Here is a 27,762-nt window from a genome sequence, read left to right on the forward strand (position 1 = left end):
CAGCCAGTGCCTATGGATTTTATTCACTTACTGTAAACACACCACTTTTAGCAGTGAAGTAAATACCACTCAGGGTAACTGCGAATTAGAGTAAGAAAAAGAAATGGTGGAGTTTTTAACTTGACAGTCCACTTGGAGAACAGAAAGCACAGATATGGTTGGAGACAAAGAGTTAAGGAGATAGAAGCATTGATGAACCTGGTCGGTGGATGCTGGGACAGTGAATAAATTTAAGGAGGAGTTAGACAGAATTTTAAGTGATACCTCTGCAGAAAGAAAATATGTTGAGAACATCCAGGAGATTAGAATGATCGTGGATACCTCTCCCTTCCACTCACCAATCCAGGCAAGAAAACCTCTACTTGAGAAAGCAGATAGCTCAGTACCTAGGCTTTGATGGCAGAATGAGCCTCATTAAGTAACCCCCACTGGGAATTGGGGGTTTCTCATCAAGGCTGTAGTGGTTATCCTTGCTCTTCTTCCAGTTATTTCTCTATCGTTGCCCATTCCACCATCACTGGTGGCAGCAATGAGATCTTATACCTGGGAAATTCCTGCAGCCCTGCAGAAATGTTGCGCCTTCTTCTGCTACATCTTTCTGCCAACAGTGAAACTCATTGGAGATGACTATAGATTGCACAAATGTGCCATGTCTGGGGCCACTATAGGTTTTTATATAAGGTACAATACACCGCCTCAGGACACCATCATGTGGTGGTAAATCCTAATGCTGTGCCTCTCTCGTTGTCTTAGCACAGTGGGTTGGATGGCTGGTTCCTAATGCAAAGCAACACCAACAGCATGGGTTCAATTCCCATATCAACAAAGAGAACAAAAAACAACACAGCACAGGAAACAGGCCCTTCGGCCCTACAAGCCCGCGCCGCCCATTTTAACATTCAGTGAGTGCCTCATTCCAATCTTTCTTCTACCTATGACTTTTGTCGACGCCCCTTGGACTCCACAATAAAGGGGTGCAAATTTAGAGAATTATTATTAGGGATTAAGGGAGGTCTAATTTAGGGACAATTTGTTAACACCAATCAGCTGAGGTTATTGATAAATCCTCTGCCTTCTGATCCCTCGCCCTCACCTGAGGTGCGGTGATCCTCAGGTTAAATCACCACCAGTCGACTCTCCCCCCTCAAAGGGGGTCATCTGGGACAATGGTGACTTTATCTTTTTGCCTCTCATTTTCAAATGAGAGGTTAAAACCAAAGTCTGAAATGCCTGCTGGTGTGGATGAAAAAGATTCCATAGAATTATTTTGAAGCAGGGAGTTTCCCCCCAGGTGTCCTTGTCACTATTTACCCCATTCGACATCACAAAAACAGATAATTATTATCACAATCTGCTTGTGGGAGGTTGCTGTGTGGATCTGTGCTGCTGCATTTCTTACAATACACTTCAGAAATCCTTCACTGGCTGTGAAGTACTTTGAGATGTCCAGTCGTTGTGAAAGGACGATATAAATGTATTCTCCACCCCGCACCCAAACCATCATTCAAAATCAGGCTCACCGTTTCAGGAAATTTCCAGGAAAGCCAGCGTGTCCATTTATTTTTCAGTTAAAATAAATGTCAAGAGAAGTTGATGGGAATGGCCCAAGCTTCTGATTGGTACCCAGCTGTATAATTGATTCCTTATCTGACTGGATAGGAATTAAGGCTGAAATTGGTGCTCCCAGGATTCTGCAGTGTTTAAGGTGCTCTCTAAAGTTCTGTTGGGTGGGGTGTTAATTGGAGGTTGTTGTACCTGCTCCTACTCTGTTCTGGGGCTGTATCCGTGGGGGACGCACAAAATCCTGGAAATTGGGCCTAGAACTTCCCACAAACCAGCAAGTCCTGTCAAAGCCTTTGGAAAAGCCCCAAAGTCCGCCAGAGAAAGGAAATAGATCCTGGAGGGTGTTGAGCATGGCAATACATGCAGATGGCCCCTTTAAGAGCTGAACATAGTCAAATAAATATCTTAACTTTGTCCAGGCGGGGCCTCAGGATCTCATTAGTGACCAACTGTAGGCTGTTCCAAGTTACAGCAGTGTGTAGGGACAAGTGCTGCCAATGCATCCCTGACAACCCTCACAGCTCCTGCAAATATCCCCAGCCGCTATCACTTAGTAAGGAATTAAGATCTTCCTAAAGCGAGAGACTAAGCGTGACATCATTTAGCAAAACTGAAGTCAGTGGTAATCAGGGGGAAAGTTCTTCACTGGTTGGAGTCATATCGAATACAAAACAAACATGGTTGTTGGAGGCTAAACATTTCAGTTCCAGGACATTGCTCTGCAGGCATACCTGAGGGTAGTGTCTGAGGCCCTTCAGCTGCTCCATCAAAGAGCATCCTTCCATCATAAAGTCAGAAGTGAGGATATCGGTTGCAGAATATTCAGTATCATTTGCAACTCTTGAGATACTGAAACAATCCAGGCCAAATGCAGTAAGACCTGGACAACATTCAGGATTGGGCTGGTAAGTAGCTAGGTGCTAGGCAATAACCATCTCCCCTTGACATTCAATGGCATTACCATCAATGAATCACCAACTATCAATAGCCTGGAGTCACCATTGAAAAGAAGCTTGCTGCGGCCACAAGAGCAGATTAGAAGCTGGGAATTATGAGGAGAGTAATTCACCTCCTGACTTCCCAAAGCATGTCTACGTGGCACAAGTCAGGAGGGTGATGGAATAGTTTCCACTTGCCTGGTTGAGTTCAGCTCCAACAACACTCAAGAAGATTTTGATTTGATTTAATTTATTATTGTCACATGTACTAAGTATTGTTTATTGTGTGCTATACAGACAAAACATACTTTCATAGTGAAGGAAACGAGATAGTGCAGAATGTATTGTTACAGTCATAGCTAGGGTGTAGAGAAAGATAATTGACTTAAAATATTGTTAGAGAGTTTAAAAGAGTTAGAATGAAGTTTTAGAAACATAAAACAGGAGTAAAAGATAGAATTAGAAGGTGTGCTGGGCACAGCTTGCAAGAAGTCACCTCGTTGCGGTGCCATCTTGCTCTGCCATCCAGGCCAAAGCAGCTCATTTGGTTGGCACCCCATCCATTACCTTCAACATTCACTCCCTCCATCACCTGTGCACAGTGTAGCAGGGTGTACCATCTATAAGATGCACTACAGCAACTTAACATAGAACATAGAACATTACAGCGCAGAACAGGCCCTTCGGCCCACGATGTTGCGCCGACCAGTTAAAAAAAAACAATGACCCTCTAACCTAAACCAATCCCTTTCCATCCATAAGCCTATCCACGGATCTCTTAAACGCCCCCAAACTAGGCGCATTTACAACTGCAGCAGGCAGGGCATTCCAATCCCTCACCACCCTCTGGGTAAAGAACCTACCCCTGACATCCGTCCTATAACTACCCCCCCTTAATTTAAAGCCATGCCCTCTCGTGCTAGCTTTCTCCATCCGAGGAAAAAGGCTATCACTGTCCACCCTATCTAAACGTCTAATCATCTTATATGTTTCAATAAGATCCCCTCTTAGCCGCCTTCTTTCTAACGAAAACAACCCCAAATCCCTCAGTCTCTCCTCATAGGACCTCCCCTCCATACCAGGCAACATCCTGGGTAAACCTCCTTGCCAAAGTTCCTTCAACAGCAACTTCCAAATCCACGATCCCTATTATCTAAAAGAACAAGGGCAGCAAAAACATGAGAACATTACTACCTGCAAGTTTCCCTCCTAGCCACACACCATCCTGACTTGGAATGATAAACCCAGTTCCTTCAGTGACACTGGCTCAAAATCATAGAACTTCCTTACTACAGCAATGTGGGTATACCTACACCACATGGATTGCAGTGCTATCAAGTGGCCCGAACACACCAAGAACCTCCTCTTTGATGCTCAGGCTACTCAACTCCTGGTTTATTATAACCTTTGTCCAAACGTTAACGAAAGAGCTGAACTCAAGACAGAAGGTAAGAGTGACTGTCCTTGACTTAAAGGTAGCATTTGACCGAGTGTGGGCATCAAGGAGCCAGAGCAAAACTGGAGCCAATGGGAATGAGGATAGAAACTCTCCACTTATTGGAGTCATATCTAGCATAAAGTAAGATGGTGTGGTTGTTGGAGATCCAACTGAGACCCAACAGCTATATGGATAACATATTACATCAATGACAATTCTCTAGGGCAATGAGCCACTAACGTCAGGACAAAAGAGGAAAAAGAACAGAAGAGTGAAAGAAATAAGAGCACTGAAGGTGATATTCTTGGCATTTGATACTCTTAATTGAACTGTGTACCTTAAAGAAACATTGGCCAGGAAATTGATTCTGATCTATTTTTGGATGGATAACAAGTGAGGCACTTACTTCAGCTGGGAGGCCCTTGGTAAGTTGTCTGAAATGGGTCTTCAGCAGTATTTACATAATTTAGCTAAGGTGTTGGAGGCCTCAACTGATAGCTTGCTCATTTAACACAATTGAATATTAGTTGCAGCAACAGTCTAAGGTAAATACTGGCAGATTTGTACAGGAGAGTGGCAATGGGCCCATGATGTGGTTGGTGATGGGTGGAGAGAACTTGAATAGTTTGAAGACAGGTAGAGCACCCCTGCTTCATCTTACCCCACAGGAGCATTTTTAAGAATTAGTTTTAGAGAAAGGTTTACCGTTTGTTGATGGCTACTGCTTTGGCCCCTGAAATTGGTCACGGATCCCAAATGGAACAAACACAACAACTTTTCAGCTTATTGCAATCCGGATGGATGCTTGGAATCAACTGAAATTTTCAATACTGATATTGATGTATTTTTTTCAATGTATCAAGAGGTAAGGAACAAAGTGAGTTTAGTTATGACCAAATTGAACAGCAGAGCAGGTTACTCCTCTCGCTGTGTTCATGTGCAGAGTGCATCAAGAAAAACTGCATCTCAGTGAGTGCCAGGAACCTGTGCAGTCTGACTTTCTGCTCTAATGTCAGGTACGGTTCAGGGAAAATTATTCCCAAATTAACCCGCTGCTACAGCTTCCAGTGTTGCCATTGTTGCCTGTATTATCTGTCTCAAGGGGATCATTTCTTCTTGCCAAGAAAGATCTTTGTTCTTGGCCTTTTGAATCAAAAATTTCTGCCTCAGGATGCTCGAACTCCTCTTTGTCCATTGATAGAAGTCCTGTTTGGTAAGTAAATTCTCACTTTTTTGTGAAATGGCTTCTTTCGAGCAGGAGAGAAGCAAATCATCTTTCAGAGAATCCATTAATAGAAACACAGCGGAAGATAAGATTTGTTTTCCACAGCGAGTTGTTCTGATCCAGAATGCACTGTCAGAAAGGGAGTGAAAACATATTCAACAGTAATTTCAAAAGGAGTTGGATAAATATTGGAAAGGCAAATATTTGCAGGGCTATGGGGACAGGGCAGAGGATGTGGAGCTAATTGGAGATCTCTTTCCATGAGTCAACACTGGCAATAATGGGCAGTATAGAACGATAGAATCTCTATAGTGAAGAAGGCCATTTGGCCCATTGAGTTTGCACCAACCATCCGAAACAGCACCTTACTCAGGCCCACACCGCCGATCTATTCCAAAAATCCCATACATTTACCATGGCTAATCCATCTAACCTACACATCTGCGGTTAGCACTGCTGTCTTATAGCTTTAGACATCTGGGTTTGTTCCCAGCTTGGGTCACTTTTCAATCCATTGGAATAAATGAATGGGTGGCACTGGTTAGCACTCCTTAACACTGCTGCCTCACAGCACCAGGGATCCAGATTCGATTCTGGCCTTGGGTAACTGTGTGAAATTGGCATGTTCTCCTCATGTCTGCATGGGTTTCCTCAAGATGCTCCAGTTCCCTCCCACAGTCCAGAGATGTGCAGCTTAGGGGTGCATTAGCCATGCTAAATTCTCCCTCAATGTACCTGAACAGGCGTCAGAGCATGGCAACGAGGGGATTTTCACAGTAACTTCATTACAGTGTTAATGTAAGCCTATTTGTGACTAATAAATAAACTTTACTTTTACTAAGGTGCAACTAAGCATGGCCAATCTATGTAACCTGCACATCTTTGAACCATGGGAGAAAACTGGAGCACCCTGAGGAAACACATGCAGGCATGAGGAAAACGTGCCAATTCCACACAGTCACCCAAGGCCAGAATTGAATCCGGAGTCCTGGTGCTGTGAGGCAGCACTGTTACCCACTGTTAACCAGTGTCACCCATTCATTCATTCCTATGGACTCAAAACTGAGTGGGCAGGTGTTTTTTCTATCGAGCCACATGCTGGTGACTTTGGGGTCGTGGAAAATTCATCCATAGTGTAAACACTGCAAACTTTTATGAAATAAACCACAAAAGTCTGTGGCCACTTTGTAAAATTCCCACTCGGACAGAGCTACCCTCCGTCCCATTAAAAATCCACATTGAAGATAAAAGGGAATAATGTAACAAAGATGCCCCACGTTTGTGCCCCTCCAAGAGGCCTTACTGAAGCTGACTTATAACTTGTGTTTCCTACAACTACACCACGCTGTGGTTGATGAGCAGATCTCAGTCTCCCGCCCCACATATTGCAGCAGCTTGCTTTAGTCTGCACATAAATGACTGAGGTATAAATTAATCATGGCAGTACTGTTAAAAGGATAGTGAAGCAGTCGCCCATTTACAGCCTGATTTTATGGGCTGACAATTTTACACTGCCCAAGATGAAAGTCTCCCCCACACAGCAGGTCGACAGTGCTGAGTGTAAATGGCCGTGTGTTTCTATAAAATATGACTCATAGAATGAAGACTAATTTTGGTGATCTCTTTAAAAATAGAAGGCATTAAAGTTGTTTTTATAACAAAACTGGGTTCTGTGATTGCCTGGGCTACAACCAAGGTGTGCGAATGACTGTGCTCACTGCACCACTATTATGCTGCACCTCACAAAACCTCAGATCCAATTTGTGTCATTCTGAAATAAATTGTTTTCCTAAATGTTTGGGAAGAGCTGGTGGGTATTGACATTGACTGACTTTCCTTACAGCTGAGGATTCACATATCCTCAGAGGATTTGCAGACTGCAGTGCTATGACTGTTGAAGGGTACGTATCTATGTATTTGTGTGTGTATATGCATGTATATACCTGGATGTGTGTTTCTGAGTGCTGTGTGGTTCTGCCCGTATCTGTCAGAGTGACCAACTGTTCTTTATTTGACAAGATCGTCCTGCATTTGAGGCCATTGTCCTGTGTCCCAGGTCGAATACTGCCAGACTGCTGCTATTCCTGTAAATCAGACCTATAAATCTCGAATATGCGCAGTACTCCATCTCCTTCTGTTTAAATGAGCTCACAGCCTTGGCAGACACCTTCCCCTCCCCACCCCCTGCACTCACAGCCCAGGCAGGAAATTTCCCCAACCCCCACATTCACAGCCTGGCAATTACCTTCCCCACCCCCTGCACTCACAGCCCAGGCAGTCACCCTCCCCACCCCCTACACTCACAGCCCAGGCAGTCACCTTCCCCACCCCAATCCCTGCACTCACAGCCCAGACAGGAACCTCCCCCACCCCCTGCACTCACAGCCTAGGCAGTCACCCTCCCCATCCCCTGCACTCACAGCCCAGGCAGTCACCCTCCCCACCCCCTGCACTCACAGCCCAGGCAGTCACCTTCCCCACCCCAATCCCTGCATTCACAGCCCAGGCAGGGACCTCCCCCACCCCCTGCACTCACAGCCCAGGCCGTCACCTTCCCCACCCCCTGCACTCACTGCCCAGGCAGTCACCCTTCCCACCCCCTGCACTCACAGCCCAGGCAGTCACCTTCCCCATCCCAATCCCTGCACTCACAGCCCAGGCAGGAACCTCCCCCACCCCCTGCACTCACAGCCCTGCAGCCACCTTCCCCACCCCACCCTCTGCACTCACAGCCCAGACAGGAACCTCCCCCACCCCCTGCACTCACAGCCCTGCAGCCACCTTCCCCACCCCACCTCCTGCACTCACAGCCCTGGCAGGAACCCCTGCCCTTGGTCAATGTACCCCCATGCCAGTGTGTCCCTTAATTTTCTCTGCAAGAGTTGGCCACACTGGTATATGTACGTGTGTGTCTGTGTACGTAGGATTATATGTACCTGTGCGATGTGTGTATTTATGTGTGTATCTGTGTGTTCATATATTCTGGGAAGAGAAGGAGTTAATGAGAACTTTTGTTTTTGCAGCAAGAGTATCTTGACTCACTGACTCATCTGATTTTCCTCCCTTCCTGTTGGGAAGTGCTTAGCCTCTGCTTGGTAGCATCAAAACAGTTCGGCTCAAGTCAGGATCATGGAATGTGATCCAATGTATTGTCATAATCCTTTCATAGGAACACAGGAAATAGGAGCAAGAGTAGGCCATTCAGCCCCTCGTGCCTGCCCCACCATTTAACTAGGTGAACCCATCTGGGGATAGTGAGGGGTCGCAATTTTAAAGTCACTTGTTATACTGTACTGTAATTGACTAATTTAAATCTGTTCCACATTTCTGTTCTATTTAGAGATTAACTTTGCTTTGTGTGATGTTAGTGTATCTTTAAGAAAGGTTTTTTTTAAATCATGATCTCTGTAGCTCTCGCAGTTTCAGTGTTTTCTTAGCCTCAAGTCGATGTGATTTGTTACCTGCTTTACTGGTCTGCCCTCTTTTATTGCTATTTCAACAGCTGAAATGGGGGTTGTTTACGTTTACTCTGGGATTGGTTTTATGGCCCTGCATTGTTAGGAGGACAGTCATGGGTAGGTGAGGGAGATTAGGGAGAGGTGGGCGGGATTGGGAGGAGGTTAGGGGGTGTTGAAAGGGTTGAGGGAGGTGAGGGAGATTAGGAAGAGGTGGGGGGGGGTTGGGAGGAGGTCAGGGGGTGTTGGGGGGGTTGAGGGAGGTTAGAAATTTAGGAGGGAGCAGTGCGAGAAAGTTGGAGGGAAACCTCAGGGGTGCAATTTTACAGCCGCACTCACCCCAAAATCAGAAAATCCTGCCCGAGATCAACAGACCTTTCCATGGTCTGCCCCCTCGCCTGCTACGATTCCCGAGGTGGGTGGAGTGTGGAAAATTCGCCCCGAAGGATTTGGAAAGGAAATCGGTTGGGAGGTTGAAGTGTAGGTGGGGAAGGTTAGAGGAGGGGGTGTTGGGGAGGAAGTTGGAGGGAATGTTGGGAAGAGGTCAGATGTAGAGCTGAATTGTTTTATACATGCATTGATTTATTTTCCTAACGTCAGTTGATTGCTCTGTGATTAACTATCCTGAGAGACTCAACATTGGACCTCCAATTTCATTGCTGCATTCACTTTGCCAACTGCATGCAGGTGTAATGAAGGAATAACAAAACCTACATTTATACAACACATTTCACAATGTCCCAAATCGCTTCAGAGCCAATTAAGTACTATTGAGTTATAGTCACTGGTATAATGTAGGCAATGTTATGAAATGGTGCAGCAGGCTCAAAGGGCCGAATGCCCTACTCTTGCTCATAATATGTATGTTTGTATGTCATTCTGGGATGGATGAAATGAGCTGGGCTAGGAGGCCTTCGTCATTTATGACTATTCTGCAAATGGAGGATGGAATTATGGTTGGAGTTCTGTTTATTTTGTTACTATTGGAAGTTTACTGTGAGGATTGTGGGTGAGATTGCCAGGATAGGAAGTGCATAATGGATCAGTAACCTATTTTGCACTGTACATGATTATCGAGAGTCTTTTCCATTGACATCAATTTTGTTCTTTTGTCAACCTATCTTTTTTTACTCTGTGTTGGTGCTTTTCATGATTTTTTTTAAGGTATTGAAATAACATGACAATGTTGTGCTGTATAGTAGATATTGAAATTATATAGTAGCGAGAAGAAGCAATCCACAGTCCTCAGACTTGATCAAGAAAATTGTGAACCATACAATTGTGAACCATTCAGTCTTTGTCCTCTGGCCTACTAAAAGTTGTATTGCACAGAGACACCTGAGGACTCCAAAGCTTCTCATTGATAGTGAAGACCTATAATATTCAATCATTCCACTTTAGTGCTCAGGAGTCATTTGATCTCTCTACTCTGTGAGATTGATGATAAACTAGAACCAATTACACCCCTTGTATGAAATAATTACATTGAATTTCATTCATCTGGGTAGAAGAAAGTCTTCTTCTATTTCTACAGAATGGAATTAATCTTGTACAATTTATCCAATAGCAGATTTTAAATCTTTCCCACAAATATGAATTTACTGTCACTGTTTCCAATTACTTTAATTTTGCCTTTCTATCTACTTAGCTATTATCCCACTCTATCTATCTTGGTGTTTTTTGCACAGAACATGTTAATGAAGGTTGAGGTAATCACGAAACCGATGTTATTGCCTGTGCAATGTTATAAATAAATAATGGGATATTTACCTTCAAATTAGCAATATTGCACAATCATGCTGAAGTAAAATTTGTATTTTCTGGTTTGTTTATTAGTCATGGTGAGATCACCAATAAGGGACACATAAACTAACATTGTTTTACGTTGTTGCTGCTCTGAATATTAATAGTCCATGCTGTATATATATATTGGATGATAACTTTATCTGATGGCATCTGGTTAAAACTATCATATTACTGGAACTTTTCTGTGATTATTTGGTGAATTGATTGGTGAATCTTGAAAGGGAAATAATCTCATGCATGATTAAGGGGGAGGTGTTTTGGGGGAAAAAGGAGCTCAGAAATGGAAGAAGCATTGGGATCTATGATTTCTCTCCCTGGCCCTGACTTCAACACCAGCTGGATATTCTTAAAAACTATGAGCTTTCCACTCACATGAACCATGATATTACTGTGCAAGGACCAAATGGTTGTCTTCTACGATTCCCTGCATAAGAATCATCTCATCTGGTGGAGCATCTCGGTGGCACAGTGGTTAGCACTGCTGCTTTGCAGCGCCAGGAACCCAGGTTCGATTCTGGCTTGGGTCATTGTCTGTGTGGAGTTTGCATGTTCTCCCCATGTCTGCATGAGTTTCCTCTGGACGCTCTGGTTTCCTCCCACAATCCGAAAGAGGTGCTTGTTAGGTGCATTGGCTATGCTAAATTCTCCCATAGAGTACTCAAACAGGTTCTGGAGTGTGGTGACTAGGGGGATTTTTGCACTAACTTCATTGCAACGTTAATGTCAGCCAACTTGTGACACTAATAAATAAACTTAAAATGTAAGTTCAGTGCCCTGTCTACTTGATTTTTTTATCCTCTGGTAGAGTGACAAGTGTTATCCCTAGAAAGAAAGACTTCTATCATTGCTCGATGTATCTGTAAATGGCTGACTGATTGATTTGGCACATGTTCCCAGTTGTGCCTTGGAAAGTTCTAGTGGTCTAAAAGTTTAATGCTAATGGGAAAAGCTGATTTCTTCCTACAAAAAATGTTTTAGCTCTGTGAAGGCCTCCTTGGTGCAACGGAAGTGCCAATGATAAGTCTCCTCAGCTTCGGAAGGACTGATGGGTGTGCTCGGTAGGCTGGGAAGTGAATCCCATTTCTGCCCACATCCAATTGGGAGTCACAATATTATGCTGGTTGGCATTTGTGTGAATTGCTGACTTGGTGTAGCAGGTCCAGCAGGGGTGGAAGTATTGCAGGTGCCATGTCAAATGGCAGCTCACCATGAACTTCTACAGGCAAGAGGTGTGAGCTGTGGAAGCAACAGTGTTCCGTTTCCCAGATGACTGTCTCTGAACCCTGGTTTGAGGCAGTCACAGCCAGGACGGACATTCTGATGCAGAGGCATGGGAGGAGGATGCCACCCCACCTCAGCAAGAAGGCATCGAGCAAAGTGGCAGCAGAGGTCAGTGGGCAGGACCTTCATTTCAGCACTTATTGGAGCTCTACACTGACATGCAGGAGAAATGGGTGGAAGTTTCCCATCCCGCCCACCATGGGAATTGTAGCAGACAGGACAGAAAGTTCGGCAGACGATGCAAAGGTCCAATGATCTCGGGTGGAAATTTCTGGTCTTGAGGTGAGCCCAGCTGGAGAATCCCACCCATGAAGTCACAACAATGGGGAGCGATTTGTTACAGGTGGAGGGATGCCAAATCTGGCGATGCTCACCAACCATGAACTGGGAGTCCTGAAGTTGGAGGGTGAGCAGGGAGGAAGGTTGTCAGGTCATAGAGAGGCGAGCATTTCTGAGGAAGGTAAGAGCCCTTGGGCTGAAGTGAGTGACATTCAGGGTGAAGGTGTTGACAGACGCTCGGCTTCATTTATGCGCTGGGTTCTGAGCAGCCTAATTGTGACTAATGGCAATCGCGATGGACAACATGCACTGAGATGTCAAACTGTGAGATGACTAATGAATATAACCTTTCGTTTCCAGCTCTCAGATGAACTGTCCATTAGAGCCAGCCAGCAGGCAGACGACCCCCTCTTGACACCAAAGACATTGGCAGATGCAGGCAAAGCACACCAGTTCTCAGCACAGATACATTCACATCGCTGGCAATGACCGTGTTGGGTGTGTTGCTAAGGGCACAGCAGTGAGAACACTTCAAGCTTTCATGAGCAAATGGCAGAGGTAGGGAGTGTCCAGTGCGCCAGTGATCAGAGGAGAACTGCTGGGGGCAAGAGCCATGCTGAGTCTGAGGGAGATGATGACCTTCTGGAGTCATTGATAGGTAAATGCTGGAAGCCCTCGGATGCACAGGGAGATCTGGCGGAAACCCTGATGGTCTGCGTACCACAGTCTTTGTCATTGGGGTTTCTTTGTAGAGCATGAATGTTCCAGGGACCCTCAGCTCCAAACATAAGAACATAAGAAATAGGAGCAGGAGTAGGCCATCCAGCCCTTCGAGCCTGCCCCGCCATTCAATAAGATCATGGCTGATCTGTCGCGGCTCAGTTCCACCTTCCCGCCCTCTCCCCATAACCCTTAATCCCCTCTCTTATCAAAAACCCATCAGCCCACGTCTTAAAAATATTTAGCGAGGTAGCCTCCACCACTTCAACGGGCAGAGAATTCCAGAGATTCACCACCCTTTGAGTGAAGAAGTTCCTCCTCAACTCCATTCTAAACCGCCCCCCCTTTATCTTGAGGCTGTGCCCCCTAGTCCTACTGTCCTTTCTGAGCAGGAAGAGTCTCTCCACCTCTATCCTATCCATCCCATTCATCATCTTATACGTCTCACTGAGATCTCCCCTCATTCTTCTAAACTCTAACGAGTACAAGCCTAGTTTATTCAGCCTCTCCTCATAGCTCAACCCCCTCAACTCCGGTATCAGCCTAGTAAACCTCCTCTGCGCTCCCTCCAAGGCCAAAATATCTTTGCGCAGGTGCGGCGCCCAAAACTGCACACAGTACTCCAGCTGCGGCCTCACCAATGCCCTATACAGCTGCAGCAAGACCTCCCTACTTTTATATTCAATCCCCCTCGCTATGAAGGCCAGCATCCCATTCGCCTTCCTGACCACCTGCTGCACCTGCAAGCTGGGTTTTTGCGACTCATGCACAAGGACCCCGAGGTCCCTCTGCACCGTCGCCTGCTGCAGCCTCATCCGTTGACATGGTGGAGACTCTCATGAAGAGGCAACTACAGCAATGGAATGGCATTTTTGTAGCATTGCATTTAGACCTACAAGCCCTCACATAGGAACTAACCTCAGAAGGCAAATGCGTCTGTCAGAAAAGGAGGCTCCAGCCAGTGTTACCCATGGTTGCCCCTCTTTCATTAGTCAGCAGGCAAGTGAGGGCTCACTTCAGAATGACAGTCAAGGTGGCCACCATCTCTGTGGACTCTGCTCACAGAGCCTCGGACCAGAGCACGAGCAGTCTCCCCTACGTCCCAGGACTCCTCGGCGACTGAGGATTGACCCACCACGTCATCAAATGAATCCTCCTGAGCGATGCCTGCTCAGGCCTCACCAATTGGAGGATGGCTGCCCATGGTCATCCGTGCAACCAGGACAGTGAGAACTGCAACCTGCCTCCCTGCCACTTTCAGTGGTGGGAGTGGGTGTTGAGGGAACCCCAAAAGGTTAAGACACACGTTATACAAGCAGAGCTCCACACTGCATGCTAATGAGTTACTTGAAATTGAGATATTATGTTTAAGAGCCGTGTGGATGAACTCTTTTGCACATTGCTGAATTTATCATTTTAAATATCATACTCCATATCAAGCCAGATGTGTACTGTATGTCATATTGGTGTCAGACACTCAACACTCTGATGATGGCAACACACTTTCCACACTGCAGAACATCACCTCACACTACAAACATCTAACTCCTCAGTCATTGTATCTTTTTACGCAGCATTGAAAATAAAAATGATTAATTACGGTTGGGCCACGCGCCCTTTTGCTTGTGCAATGAGCTTAATATCACCGGGCAATGTTAAATTCCAGTTAACTGCGGTTTTTAATCCTCTTCCTCCCACCTGGGAAATGCAAAATTCTACTCTATGGGTCTGTGCTGGTGGGTTCCATTCTATCTCTGTTTGTGTACATAACACACAAGGTGCAGTACCACCTCTGATTTTTGTCCTCTCTTCCTCCTCCAATTATTGGAGCATTATTCCAACCTCAGAAAGATTTTGTTTGTTCCAAGATAGCAGGTGGAAAATCGTCAAAAAATGAATTGCAATTATGTCTTGCAAGGCAAAACAGTCAAATTTCAACATCAGCAACCTGTGAAGTGCCAAAGAAAGCACAGACTGATGCTAAGTAATGTGCCAAAAAACAAAGTTCAACCCAACTCTAAATGGAATATTGTTCCCAGCCTTATGTCCATTTTATGTGGGCAAGTAGTATTTTAGCAGAGGAGGCCGCTATCAAATGTGAGATTAGAAAGGATTTCAGAAGTATAATGAAGCTTGTTCTGCACGGCCTGTAATCCACAGCCTGTACTGTGAGGGTTGGTGTTGTTGGTGGAGCTTGCAAAATCAGCATTACCAAGCCGATTGTATTTTGTGGCTTACATGTGGTCTCAAAGGCAATCCTTAAAGGGACTGCTGCAGGCTGCTACCCAAAGTTGTAACCATAGTTACAATGGAACCACAGGTACAGAACCAACCAGACATTTCTGAGCAGAAGTGACTTATCATCAGCTCTTCCACTGCAGCACTATCTAAAAGATAAGATTTTATAATATACTGAATGTGGAGTAGAAAGGAGCATCATGCCAGCTGAAATCTGACAATTTATCTGAAAAGAAAGCTTAAAGGTGAAATAAAAACAGCTGGCTCAGGAATATTGTATTCTTCAGGGAATAATAAAGAAAGTCCAATTCTATCCTTGTCTTTCTTTGTGGTTGGCTTCGAGTAAACTATTTGCATGAGCCGGTCCCAGATGCAAAGGGAGCGTATAAATTGATCACAAAATAAGGATTCAAATTTAGTGGCTGGATTATTCTCAAGTATTGGCTGTGTAGGTGGTGTTGGAATTCGAGCAAGCAAAATATTCTAGGTTCCTATTTTCTGATCAGAATTCTATATAAATGTCAGGAGGAACTTCTATATAGGGTCTTACCATGACCAAATGTGATTTATGATTTGTTTTATTTAATAGGCCCTCTCTGACACTTCAGTGGAAGTAGGTATACCTATAAGACAAGAGTGCCAGTAGTCTACAACAATTAGCTCCCCACTTCCCCATTTTTGGATTCCTTGAGCGATACCACATCCTGAGATGAAAGGTTAGGAAGAGAAGCTACACCAGTCTTAGCTGCCAATGCCACTCCAGAAGTAACCACAAGAAGTTAGATAAGGACCGCCTAAGGTAGTTCATTATCCAACTTTCATTTGTGAATTGGCTGCAGTTTTTTTGATTTAAAGTATATTTATTAGTGTCACAAGTAGGCTTACATTAACACTGCAATGAAGTTACTGTGAAAATCACCTAGTTGCCACACTCTGCATCTGTTCAGGCAAACTGAGGGAGAATTTAGCATGGCCAATGTAACTAACCAGCACGTCTTTCAGACTGTGGGGGGAAACCAGAGCACCCAAAGGAAACCCCGCAGACATGGGGAGAACTTGCAGACTCCACACAGACAGTCACCCAAGCCCAGGTCCCTGGTGCTGTGATGAAGCAGTGCTAACACTGTGCCACCGCGCAATGATTGAGATAATCAATTCAATGCATGTGATATCATATATTGGAATCTGAGCTATTGCTTGACATCAGTTTCCAAGATATTGATGGCAGTGTCAAGTCTATAACTGTGTTATATAACTGGCAGTAGATAAAAAGGAAAGATTTGCATTCATAAGGTGCCTTTCATGACCTCAGGACATCCAATTAAGTACTTTTGAGAGGTAATTGCTGTTGTAATGTGGGAGGTGAGGCAGCCAGATTGTGCACAGCATCATCCCTCAAGAAACAATGAGACAAATTACCAAATAATCTCTTTTAGGTTCACCTTGAATCTGTTTTAGGTGTAGGTTGAAGAATAAACGTTGACAAGGGCACTGGAAAAACTCCCCTACTTTTCTCTGAATAATGCCATAGAATATTTTATCTGAAGAGCAGTTTCCAACCTGCATTATTACTCAAACATGGTGGCGCAGTGGTTAGCACTGCGCCAGGGACCTGGGTTCAATTCTGGCCTTGGGTGACTGCTTGGAGTTTGCATGTTCTCCCCAGGTCTGTGTGGGGGTTTCCTCCAGGTGCTCCGGTTTCCTCCCACAGTCCAAACATATGCAGGTTAGGTGGATTGACCATTCTAAATTGCCCCTTAATATTATGCAGGTTATGTGGATTATTCATGGTAAATGCGAGGGGTTACAGGGATAGGGTAGAGGGGAGGGCCTGAGCAGGATGGCCTCTTTCTGCACTACAAGGATTCTATGGTTCAAGTATGTGCTTCTAACTTAGAGGCGACAGTGCTACGACTGAGGAAAAACTGACATAATAATTGCTCTTTTAAAAAAGACACAGCACATTAGAAGCTTGCAGTCTCAGGATATTGTAGGGCTGATGTAGTGATTCATGGAACATTGCACAAGGTAAAGCACTGGCGGAGTGGTCAGCTGGCCTTGCTAAATGCTGCAAAGTCAGCTCAACGTAGAGTTTAACTACCTTCACTGATGTTTTGAACCTTACACAGGGAATGTGATGAAGGAAACCCCATAGAGTGTCACACGTGGTGCAATGTGAATCTTAAATGTTCAAAAACAGCTGCCTGTCAAAATTAAAGGAATATAACAACTACTCATATCTTCAACAAAAACATGCATTTATAGTGCCTTTAGTGTAATAAAACAACCCAGGCACTTAACAAGAGTCTGATGGGACAAGGCCATGAAAGGATTTAAAACACAAGGATGAGAATTTTAAAATCAAGGCATTATCTAACTAGCAGCCCTCAGCGAGTAAAGAGAAAACATATGATAAGAATTGGTATGAGGTAGAATATAGGTAGCAGAACGCTGGATGATCTCAAGTTTACAGATGTTAGGGAAGGCAAGCTATGAATGCACTGGAATAGGAAAATCTAGAGGTAATAATTACTTGGACACAGTCTCTGAAGGGCAAGTGCTGTGTATGTGGCAGCAAAGTTTTCAGGCATGAATTTAATCTGTGTTGGCACAGTTTGCCACAGCAAAACAGCTGGGGCACTGCCAGTCACTTCCCACTGAGAAGGTCACCAGTGTGGACCACCACAGAAGGCACCAGAAGCCCATGAAGGAGCACTAGTGTCTCACAGCCCAACCTACTGATGTGATGTCAGTATGCCTAATGTGGACAAAGTGAATCCATGCAATGAATGTAAGTGCCACTCTGCAAAGAATAAGTGCTAAACTGCAAGACAGGCCAGGCACACAAATGTCAGCTCATGTAATTTTTAAGAACTTCTGCTCCAGTGGTGTAATGGGAAATTTCAAGGTGCAGGAGCTGTAAGAAAATACATTGGCCATATCATTTCTAAGTCTACTGTTACCTTCTTTTCCTCTGCGTTAATCATTTTGGACCCCAAACATCAATCAAATGATGCTTTTTAAGGGAAAAACCATACGTGCCACTAGGCATTTTATTTCAAAGCATGTGGTATTTTGAAACAATAGTCTTTAGCATTGCTGAAATTTCATTATGCAAGTTTAATTATTTAATTCAATCCTATTAAAAACATGAATTACAGAAAATTTTCCTTAACTTCTGACTAGGGGATGGTATATGGAGGGATCACTGCTTTCCTTGATTTTTATTTGTAACTTAGACTTGGGTGTATGGGTCACAATTTCAAAATTTGAAAATGATGCAAGACTTGGAAGTATTATGAACCGTGACCAGTTTAGTCATAGACTTCAAGAGGATTCAGATAGCTGGTGGAATGAGCAGGCACTGAACAGATTAATTTTAATATAAAGAAATCAGAGCAATGAGGAGAAGTGACATAAAGGGTACAATTCCAATGGAAATGCAGGAGCAGAGGAACCTGGGTGCATATGTGCATGAATGATTAGAAGTGGCAGAACAGTGAAAAACAATTAATAAATTATACTGAATCCTGTTGCACTGCCTAAGGATGTGGTAGAAACAGATTCAATTACGTTTTTCAAAAGGGGACTGAATAATTATTTGAAGAGAGAGGATTTTACTGGGCTACAGGGAAGGGATCGAAGAGTGAACGTAGCTGAGGTGCTGTTGTAGAGAACTGACGCAAGGACAGTGTTCTGAATGGCCTGCTTCTGTCCTGTAGCCATTTTAGGCCAAGATTTTCTGACCCCTCCCCATGGCGTGTTTCCAGCCAGAGAAGTGGCTTGCCATTGGCCACTGGCAGGATCTTCTGGTCCCATCAAGCTCTATGGTTTTTTGTATGGTCCACCCACCTCACTGCCATGGCGGTGGAGGTGGGGGCGGAGGGCAGTCACTTTTGCCAGGACTGGAAAATCCCATCAACAGGAAAGGGTGGAAGATCTCCTCCTAGATTCTATGACAGTGTAGGTAAGATTCTAGTATAGGTACATTCTAGGAGGTTGACACATGAGGAAATGATAAATCTGAAGGTTATTCTGATAGTGTGAGCAAGAAGGGTGGGAGGAGGCTTGTGTGGAACGAAAAGACCAGTATAGATGGGATAGGTGAAATGGCCTGTTTGTGTGCTGTAAATTCCATGCAAAGCCGTCAGCAGGGAATATAAACTATATACTGCATCTCACATCCTTAAACCATCATAGCCAAGGAATTAATGTGAATCATGCTCTCCCCCACCATCACTGTCCTCAAACCAAAAGAGACAATGCTGGAAAATCTCAGCAGGTCTGGCAGCATCTGTAAGGAGAGAAAAGAGATGACGTTTCCAGTCCAGATGATCCTTTAGGGAGTTTCTCTTTTGGTTTCAGATTCCAGCATTCGCAGTAATTTGCTTTTATTTACTCTCCTCATCCTTACTCTTTCTTCCCCCCCCCGCCCCCACACACTGTCTACATCCTGCCACATACTTTTTCCCTCCCATTCTCTCTCCCCAACCTCACTCTCTACACAAACTCTCATACTCACTCTCCTCCCGTCCCTGTACATTCGCTTTCCCCAACCCTTCACGTACTCTCTCTCCCCCTCACCACATGCTCTGTCTTCCTCCCACTCTCTACCAACTGCCACACGTTTTTTCCTCCCACTTTCTCTTTCCCCCACCACAACCTCCCCCATCTCCTCACTCTCTCTCTTCCCCTGCCCCCTCACACTCTCTCTCTTCCCCTGCCCCCTCACACTCTCTCTCTTCCCCTGCCCCCTCACACTCTCTCTCTTCCCCTGCCCCCTCACACTCTCTCTCTTCCCCTGCCCCCTCACACTCTCTCTCTTCCCCTGCCCCCTCACACTCTCTCTCTTCCCCTGCCCCCTCACACTCTCTCTCTTCCCCTGCCCCCTCACACTCTCTCTCTTCCCCTGCCCCCTCACACTCTCTCTCTTCCCCTGCCCCCTCACACTCTCTCTCTCTTGTTCAGTCTCCAGTCACTCACTTCCTTGGAAGCCAGTGGGTTCTGCCACTCCAGCAGGTTTGCCTGGGCTCTGCCTCATTGCTCCAGCAACCTTGCACTCCAAACCCTGAAACTTTCTTCAATACTTACCTTCCCAGTCTTGCTGCTCGTCCAATCACCGGCTGATGTCTCTCTGATTCCTAGTGAGCCACCAGCAGTAAATGCAGGGAGGATCCATCCTCTGTGACTGTATCTGAGCAGCTTCACAGCATTTTTCAATATCAGTCACTTGAATGTCCAGGTTTGGCAGGCCACATTGTTTGAAATTGAACAGGCCAGAATGGAGCTCCAGTGCACTCCAGGTAAGCTGCTCCACCTCCTCTTGTAATCACTGCATCGATGTGGTTCAACTAATTAATTTTCTGGTCAAAGCACAGGATGTTGATGGTGGGAGGTTCATCAATGGTAGTTCTGTTAAATCACAAGAGAAAACGATTACATTCTCTTAGCTGGAGAGGTTTATTTTCTAGCACCCGCGTAATGTGAATGTTATTTGCCACAGTCAGTCCAAACCTGTGGGTACTGATTATTTCAGTATCTAAGGAGTTGTGAATGGTACTGAATATTGCGCAATCACCAGCAAACATCTCCAATTCTGAATTTATAATGGAGGGAAGGTTATTGATGAAGCAACTGAAAATGGTACGGCCTAGGACACTACCTTGAGGAACTCCTGCAGTGATGCTTTGGGACTGAGATGTGATAGATATGATTTCAACAAGTGAAGAAGTTCCACACAATTCCCACTGACTTTATTTCTTCTTAAGCTTCTTGATGCCATACTCAGTGTAATATTGTATTGATGTCAAGCACAGATGGTCAGGAGAATTCGGGAAGAAGCTACTCCACTCCACACACCACCTCCAGGATCTAAGCACAAATCTGCACTGACTTTCCACTACAGTATTGATGCTGCTGCATCATTGGAGATTAAATCTTTGTGTTAAATATTAAATTGGTGATGGGTATACAATAAAAACAATAATTGCTAATCACTTCAGCAAATTCTGATTTAGTAAGGAAAACCAGCATGTATTTGTGACGGGAATATAGTGTTTAACTAAGGGAATTGTGCCTTTAGGAAATGTATTTTAATCATGTTTTTCTGCAGAGTGTTTTGTCAGCACCATGTTGTCTGTAGCTGGTGTCCATTATTGTTACTTACCGTCCCACTAAAATTGTGTGGCAATATAATTGATATCATGTTGATTTTAATCTGAACTAATGCATTTTACACAACTCCATCATAACCTTCCTACTCTTATATTCAATGCCTCAGTTAATAAAGGCAAGTATTCTATATGCCTTTTTAACCACCTTATCTACCTTTAACTTTGCTCATTAATCTCTTGTGTGCGACCTTGTCAAATGCTTTTTGAAAGTCTAGATACACAACATCTACTGGTTCACCCTTGTCCACTCTACTGGTCACATCCTCAAAAAATTCCAGAAGATTTGTCAAGCACAATTTCCCTTTAGTGAATCCATGCTATCTTCAGAGATTTATGGATGTGCACACCAAGGTTTCCCTGATCCTCTGTACTTCCTACTGTCCAACCATTCATTGTGTATTCCATTGCCTTGTTAGTCCCCCCAAAATGCATATCTCACACTTTTCAGGATTAAATTCCAATTGCCACTATTTTGCCCATCTAACCAGCATGTCTGTATCACCCAGTAATCTAAGGCTTTGCACCTCACTATTTACAAGCACCAATTTTTGTGTCATCTGCAAATCTACTTATCATTCCTTCTACATTCACATCCAGATCATACTCTACACCACAAACAATAAGGAGCCCAGCACAGATCGCTGCAGAACACTGCTGGACACAAACTTCTAGTCACAAAAACAACCTTTGATCATCACACTCTGCCTCTTGCCACAAAGTCAATTTTGGTTCCAGTTTGTCAAATTGCCCTGGATATCATGGGCTCTTACCTCCTTCATCAACCTCCCATTTGGGATCATGGCAAAAGCCTGACAGAAGTCCATTTGGACGACATCAATTGCACAACCCTCATTTACACACCTAGTCACCTGCTCAAAAAATTCAATCAAATTTGTAAGATATGATCTCCCTTTGACAAAACAATGCTGACTATCCTCGATTAATCCTTGCCTCCCTGAGTGGAGATTAATTCTGTCCCACAGAATTTTTTCCAATAGTTTCCTTACCACGAGACTCCCAGGCCTGTAATTTCCTGTTTTTTTCCTATTTCCCTTCTTTAATAATGGTACCATATTAGCTGTCCTCCAGTCCTCTGGCGCCTCTCCTATGACCAGAGAAGACTTGAAAATGGTCAGAGCTGCTGCAATTTTCTCCCTGCCTCCCACAGCAGCTTAGGATATATCTCATCTGGGCATGGGAATTTATCCACTTTTAGGCCCATTAAGAGCATTACTGCCTCCTCCCTTTCAATACTAAGTTCTCAAAGTAAATCCCCTCCCTGATTTCTGTATCAACATCATCCTCCTCCATAGTGAACACAGATGCAAAGTATTCATTTAAAACTTCACCTACATCTTCTGGCTTCACACACAAATTGCCATGTTGGGCCTTAATAGGCCCTACTCTTTCCCTGGTCAATTTCCTTCCTTTAGTATACTTATAAACTTATATACTTTCATTTTACCCTGCAGCGCTTTGTCATGCCCCCTCTTCACTCTTCCTAATTTTTTTTTTAAGTGACCCCTTGCACTTTCTATATTTCTCTAGGGCTTCCGCTATTTTGCGCCCTCGGCATCTGCCATAAACCTCCCTTTTTTCCCTTATCCAAATCTAGCTATCTCTTGACAGGAAGGTCTCACAATACCAGCTTAAAGTCCAACAGGTTTATTTGGTAGCACAAGCCACAAGCTTTTACAGTGCTCCGAAAAGTGCACTCCAGAATGCTTCGACAGCTTGTGGCTGGTACAATCAAATAAACCTGTTAGACTTTAAACTGGTGTTATGAGACTTCTTACTGTGCTTACCCCAGTCCAACGCTGGCATCTCCACATTATCCTTTGACATCCAGGGTTGTTGGGACTTGTCGCTTCAGCCTTTCACTTTCATGGGAACATGTTGGCTCTGTACTCTCTCCATTTCCTTTTTCAATGAATCCCATTGCCTGATGTAGATTTTCCTACAGGTAGCTGCTCCCTAATGGCCAGATCCTATATTATCCTATTAAAATTGTCCCTCCCCCAATTCAGAACATTTCGGCTCTATTTTTATTCCTTTCCATAATTCCCTTAAATCCTACTGAGTTATGGTCACTCTCATCAAAATGCTCCCCCACTGAAACTCCCCCACTCGCCCAGCTTCATTTCCAACATCGAGGTGCAGCACTGCCCCTTCTCTTGAAAGACTTTCTATGCATTGGCATAAAAAGCTCTCCTGGATACCTTTTAAGAATTCAGGCACATCTAAGTCTTTCACACTTTGACTATCCCAGTTAATATTGGGGAAGTTGAAATCCCCTACCATCATTACCCTATTATTCTTACAGTCTTCAGAGATTTGTCTATATATCTGCCCTTCTATTGTTCTCTGATTGTTTGAGGGCTCATAGTACACTCCCAGCAATGTGATTGCCCTCTTTTTGTTTTTAGATTCTATCCATCTGAGGGACTTTCTAAGGTATCATCCCTCCTTACTGCAGCAATTGACTCCTGGGTCAAAACTGTGACACCACTTCCTCTTTTACAATCCCCCTCTCTCCTGAAGATTCTATCCCTGGAATATTGAGCTGCCAGTCCCATCCCTCCCTTGTTGCTTTGATAGCAATAATATTATATTCCCGTGTGTTAATCAACCTGACTATTGTCCAGTGGCTTTGACATCCATCATTATGAAGTGTTTTGAAAGGTTAGTCATGGCACAAATCAATTCCTGCCTACCTGATTACCTGGTTCGAGCACAGTTTGCCTATCGCCACAAGTCCACAGCAGATGTCATCTTCCTGGCCCTATACTCAACCCTGGAACACCTAGATGACAAAGAGACACATGTTATACTCCTATTCATAAACTACAGCTCAGCCTTCAATACTTTTCCAGCTGCAGCTGGAAGGCTGAGAGTTATGTGAATAGTTTTTAGACATGGTCAGACATATAAGATGATGAATGGGATGGATAGGATTGAGGTGGAGGCCTTGCTACTGCAATGAAGTTACTGTGAAATTCCCCTAATCGCCACAGTCTGGCACCTGTTTGGGTCAATGCACCTAACCAGCAAATCCTTCAGAATGTGGGGTAGAACCAAAGCACCCGGAGGAAACCCACACAGACACAAGGAGAACGTGCAAACGCCACACAAACAGTGACACAAGGCCCAAAATCAAACTCAAGTACTGGAGCTGTGAAGCGGCAATGCTAACCACTGTGCTACTGTGCCACCCCTAGTCTATTTAATGAACAAATTAGAGCATTCAAAGATTTCTTAATGAGCCTATAAATTACTTCCGAGGTTGCCTGCAGCAGTGTCCTGAAGATTAATTTCTGCAGGCTCCAGGAATGCCACCCTAGACTTTACAGTTTCAAGTACTGGCATAAGAACAGTGGGATTGAAGGAGACATTGCCCAGAAATGTAAAATTTAAAAATGTTGGAAATATTCAGCAGGCCAGACAGTGTCAATGGAGAAGACCTTTCATCAGAACAGGAAATGTGTTTTTTTTGGGAGGGGGCAGAGGGTTAGTGATAGGTTAGTGCCCTCATTGGGTAAGATGCACAGTGGTTAACACTGCTGCTTCACAGCAGCAGGAACACAGGTTCAATTCCAGCCTTGGGTGACTGTGTGGAGTTTGCACATTCACCCCCGTGTCTGCGTGGGTTTCCTGCTGGTGCTCCGGTTACCTCCCACAGTCCCAAGATATGTAGGTTAGGTGGATTGGCAACGTTAAAGTGCTCTCGTGCCCAAAAGATATGGTTGGGTGGATGGGCAATGATTGCCCCTTCGTATCCAAAAAGATGTGTAACTTAAGTGGATTGGCTATGCTAAATTGCACCATAGAGTCCCGAGATGTGTAGGTTAGGTGGATTGGCCACGGTAAATGCATGGGGTCCCGGGAATAGTCATGATGTGGGGATGCTGCCATTGGACTGGGGTAAACACAGTAAGAAGTCTCACGACACCAGGTTTAAACCCAACAGGTTTATTTGGTAGCAAACACCACTAGCTTTTGGAGCACTGTTCTTCATCAGGTTAACCCAAAAGCTTGTGAGTTTACTATCAAATAAATCGGTTGGACTAAAACCTGGTGTTGTCAGACATTTTACTGTGTTCACCCAGCCGGCATATCCACGTCATGACTTCATCAGGTGAACAGGATGAAGGAGCAGTGCTCCGAAAACTAGCGGCATTTGCTACCGAATAAACCTGTTGGACTTTAACCTGGTGTTGTGAGACTTCTCACTGTGTCTTCCCGGGAATAGTACAGGAGATGGGACTCCACAAGATGCTCTTCCTGAAAATCAGTGCAGGCTCGACGGGCTGAATGGCCTCCTTCTGCACTGTAGGGGTTCTATTCTACGGATCCTAATCAAATTTTTCCAGTGAAAATGTTCCCTGTGTGAAAGGCGGTGATGAAATGCAGGGAAATGAAGTGAATGTTGTCCCTTTCGGCCAGTAGATCCCTCTGCTGTTATGTACAGCAGGCACGTGGAGAGGTTTGCACCGATCAGTCACTGAGATGTTAACAGCCTAGCGCCTCCTCAGTACAAATTAATCGGAGGCCGGATCGGATTCCGTCAGCAGCACGAGCGAGCGGAAAAAATAAACCCTCCGCACCGGCTTGCTGCGCTCGGCAATTAATTTAGGAAACGAATTGCGCTACCAATCTGCAACGTCCTCAGCCATTCCGACCAAATTTGGAGCGGCGAGGAGGAGCCGCCTCAGCCACACTTGACGCACGGGCCGCGGGGGGGGGGGGGGAGGCGGGAAAGGAGACGAGGAGGGCGGGAAAAGAGAGGGCGGGGCTCCGGCCTGATTGACTGGCGGCCCAGCCAATCCGATCTGGAGGCTGCCGCCAGGCGGACGCTGATCCACCAATGGGACGGGGGAGAAGGAAGGAGGCGGAGGCGGGGCGTGGCAAGGCTCTCCTTTCCCCCGCCCCGCCTCCCCCACTTTTGCAGCCAACAGGTTCGGTTGTGCGGGCAGGGCTGGGTTGAGGAGGAGCGCGCATGCGTGCGGCAGGCCGGGGCCCGAGCTGAAAGTTGAGGAGAAAGCGAAGCCAAAGGTGGTAGTGGCGGGGGGGGCTGAGGGGGGAGAACGAGTGTGGGCGCCGATCACCACAGCGAGAGAGAGATTTACAACAACGGCCTTTTGTGCGCTTCAAGCCCGCTCAACATGACAGAGCCGCAGTCGGCACTCTTGCTGCGAAGGCAGCTGGCAGGTAGGAAAAAAGATCAAGAAGGGGCTGTTATGTGATCGGGACGGGAAGGCCGCCCCGGTTATCCGCCGCCGGGATCCTCCACCACCTACCTCGATGGCGACCGGCGCGTCAGCAACTCCGCCCGTCCCGAGTCTCCACGGACGGTTTATTCGGAACCATCACGAGCGCCGGGGTTCTCCTTTTAAAGTCACAGGCCCCGTTTCTTTGTCCCGGTTACGGTTGCGCCATCTCCTTTTTTTTAACCCCCTCCGTCGTGTTTTTTCCCCCTCCCTCCTAAATTATTCACTCTCCCAGCCAACCTGCACCCCCCCCCCCCCGGGTCCGGGGACACATGGACCGGCTTGCGCATGCGTATGGCGCCAAGCATGGTCAGGTCCAGGCAAAGCTGTCTTGCGCCCCTTGTGCCCCTACTGTTGCCTCCAGTCTCTTTCTCTTTCCCCCTTTGGAGAAGGGGGCCAACTTTCTTGTCTTTCCAGTGTTTCCCTAGTCCCAGAGCGCCCTGGTCCGGTGAGGTGGCCCCGCAGGGCGCCCTGGTCCGGTGAGGTGGCCCCGCAGGGCGCCCTGGTCCGGTGAGGTGGCCCCGCAGGGCGCCCTGGTCCGGTGAGGTGGCCCCGCAGGGCGCCCTGGTCCGGTGATTCACCGCCTGGCTCAGTAATGCACCATTTGTTTTTTAATCGAAGTGCAGGGACTGATATTTCAAAATCTTTGCTACCACTTCACACTGGCGAAACTATTTTTGCTAGCATTGCGTTTTTGTAGGCAAGGATTGGCTAGATATTTTCATAATGTGTCTCTTTCTCAATGGGAATTTAAGTTTTACTGAATATTTCCCTCCTCCTGTGCCAAATAATATTACTGTCCTCCTGGGTAGGTGCATTGTGTTCATAAGAAATAGGAGCAGGAGTAGGCCATCTAGCCCTTTGAGCCTACCCCGCCATTCAATAAGATCGTGGCTGATCTGCAGTGGCTCAGTTCCACTTTCCTGCTTTCTCCCCATAACCCTTAATTCCCCTCCCTACCAAAAACCTATCTACCCGCGTCTTAAATATATTCAGCGCGGTAGCCTCCACCACTTCAACGGGCAGAGAATTCCAGAGATTCACCACCCTTTGAGTGAAGAAGTTCCTCCTCAACTCTGTTCTAAACTGCTCCCCCACCCTTATCTTGAGGCTGTGCCCTCTAGCCCTGCTGTCCTTTCTGAGCAGGAAGAACCTCTCCACCTCTACCCTATCCATCCCTTTCATTATCTTATATGTCTCAATAAGATCCCCCCTCATCCTTCTAAACTCTAATGAGCATAAGCCCAGTCTATTCAGCCTCTCTTCATAGCTCAACCCCCTCAACTCCGGTATCAGCCTAGTGAACCTCCTCTGCACTCCCTCCAAGGCCAAAATATCCTTGCGCAAGTGCGGCGACCGAAACTGCACACAGTACTCCA

General features: G+C 45.5%; 1 protein-coding gene and 1 long non-coding RNA gene across 2 annotated transcripts in view; one reads left to right on the forward strand and one right to left on the reverse strand.

The window, feature by feature from the left end:
• Nucleotides 1–3,604: 3,604 nt before the first annotated feature.
• Nucleotides 3,605–26,558, reverse strand: LOC145357215 (uncharacterized). Its single transcript, XR_013889278.1, has 4 exons — nt 26,414–26,558; nt 23,839–23,919; nt 20,035–20,355; nt 3,605–3,654 (listed from the first exon to the last, which is right to left on the reverse strand). It is a non-coding gene; the product is annotated as an uncharacterized LOC145357215 (long non-coding RNA).
• Nucleotides 26,184–27,762, forward strand: part of ube2g1a (ubiquitin-conjugating enzyme E2G 1a (UBC7 homolog, yeast)) — a 59,377-nt gene continuing 57,798 nt past the window's right edge. Inside the window, exon 1 of the mRNA XM_080210363.1 lies at nt 26,184–26,324. Within this exon, the coding sequence (XP_080066489.1) occupies nt 26,279–26,324 (46 nt within the window). The 5' untranslated portion in view covers nt 26,184–26,278. The remainder of the gene's footprint in view (nt 26,325–27,762) is intronic.

The sequence above is a fragment of the Carcharhinus amblyrhynchos genome, chromosome 23, assembly GCF_965287045.1.
Source record: "Carcharhinus amblyrhynchos chromosome 23, sCarAmb.v2.hapA, whole genome shotgun sequence".
Taxonomy (NCBI): Eukaryota; Metazoa; Chordata; class Chondrichthyes; order Carcharhiniformes; family Carcharhinidae; genus Carcharhinus; species Carcharhinus amblyrhynchos.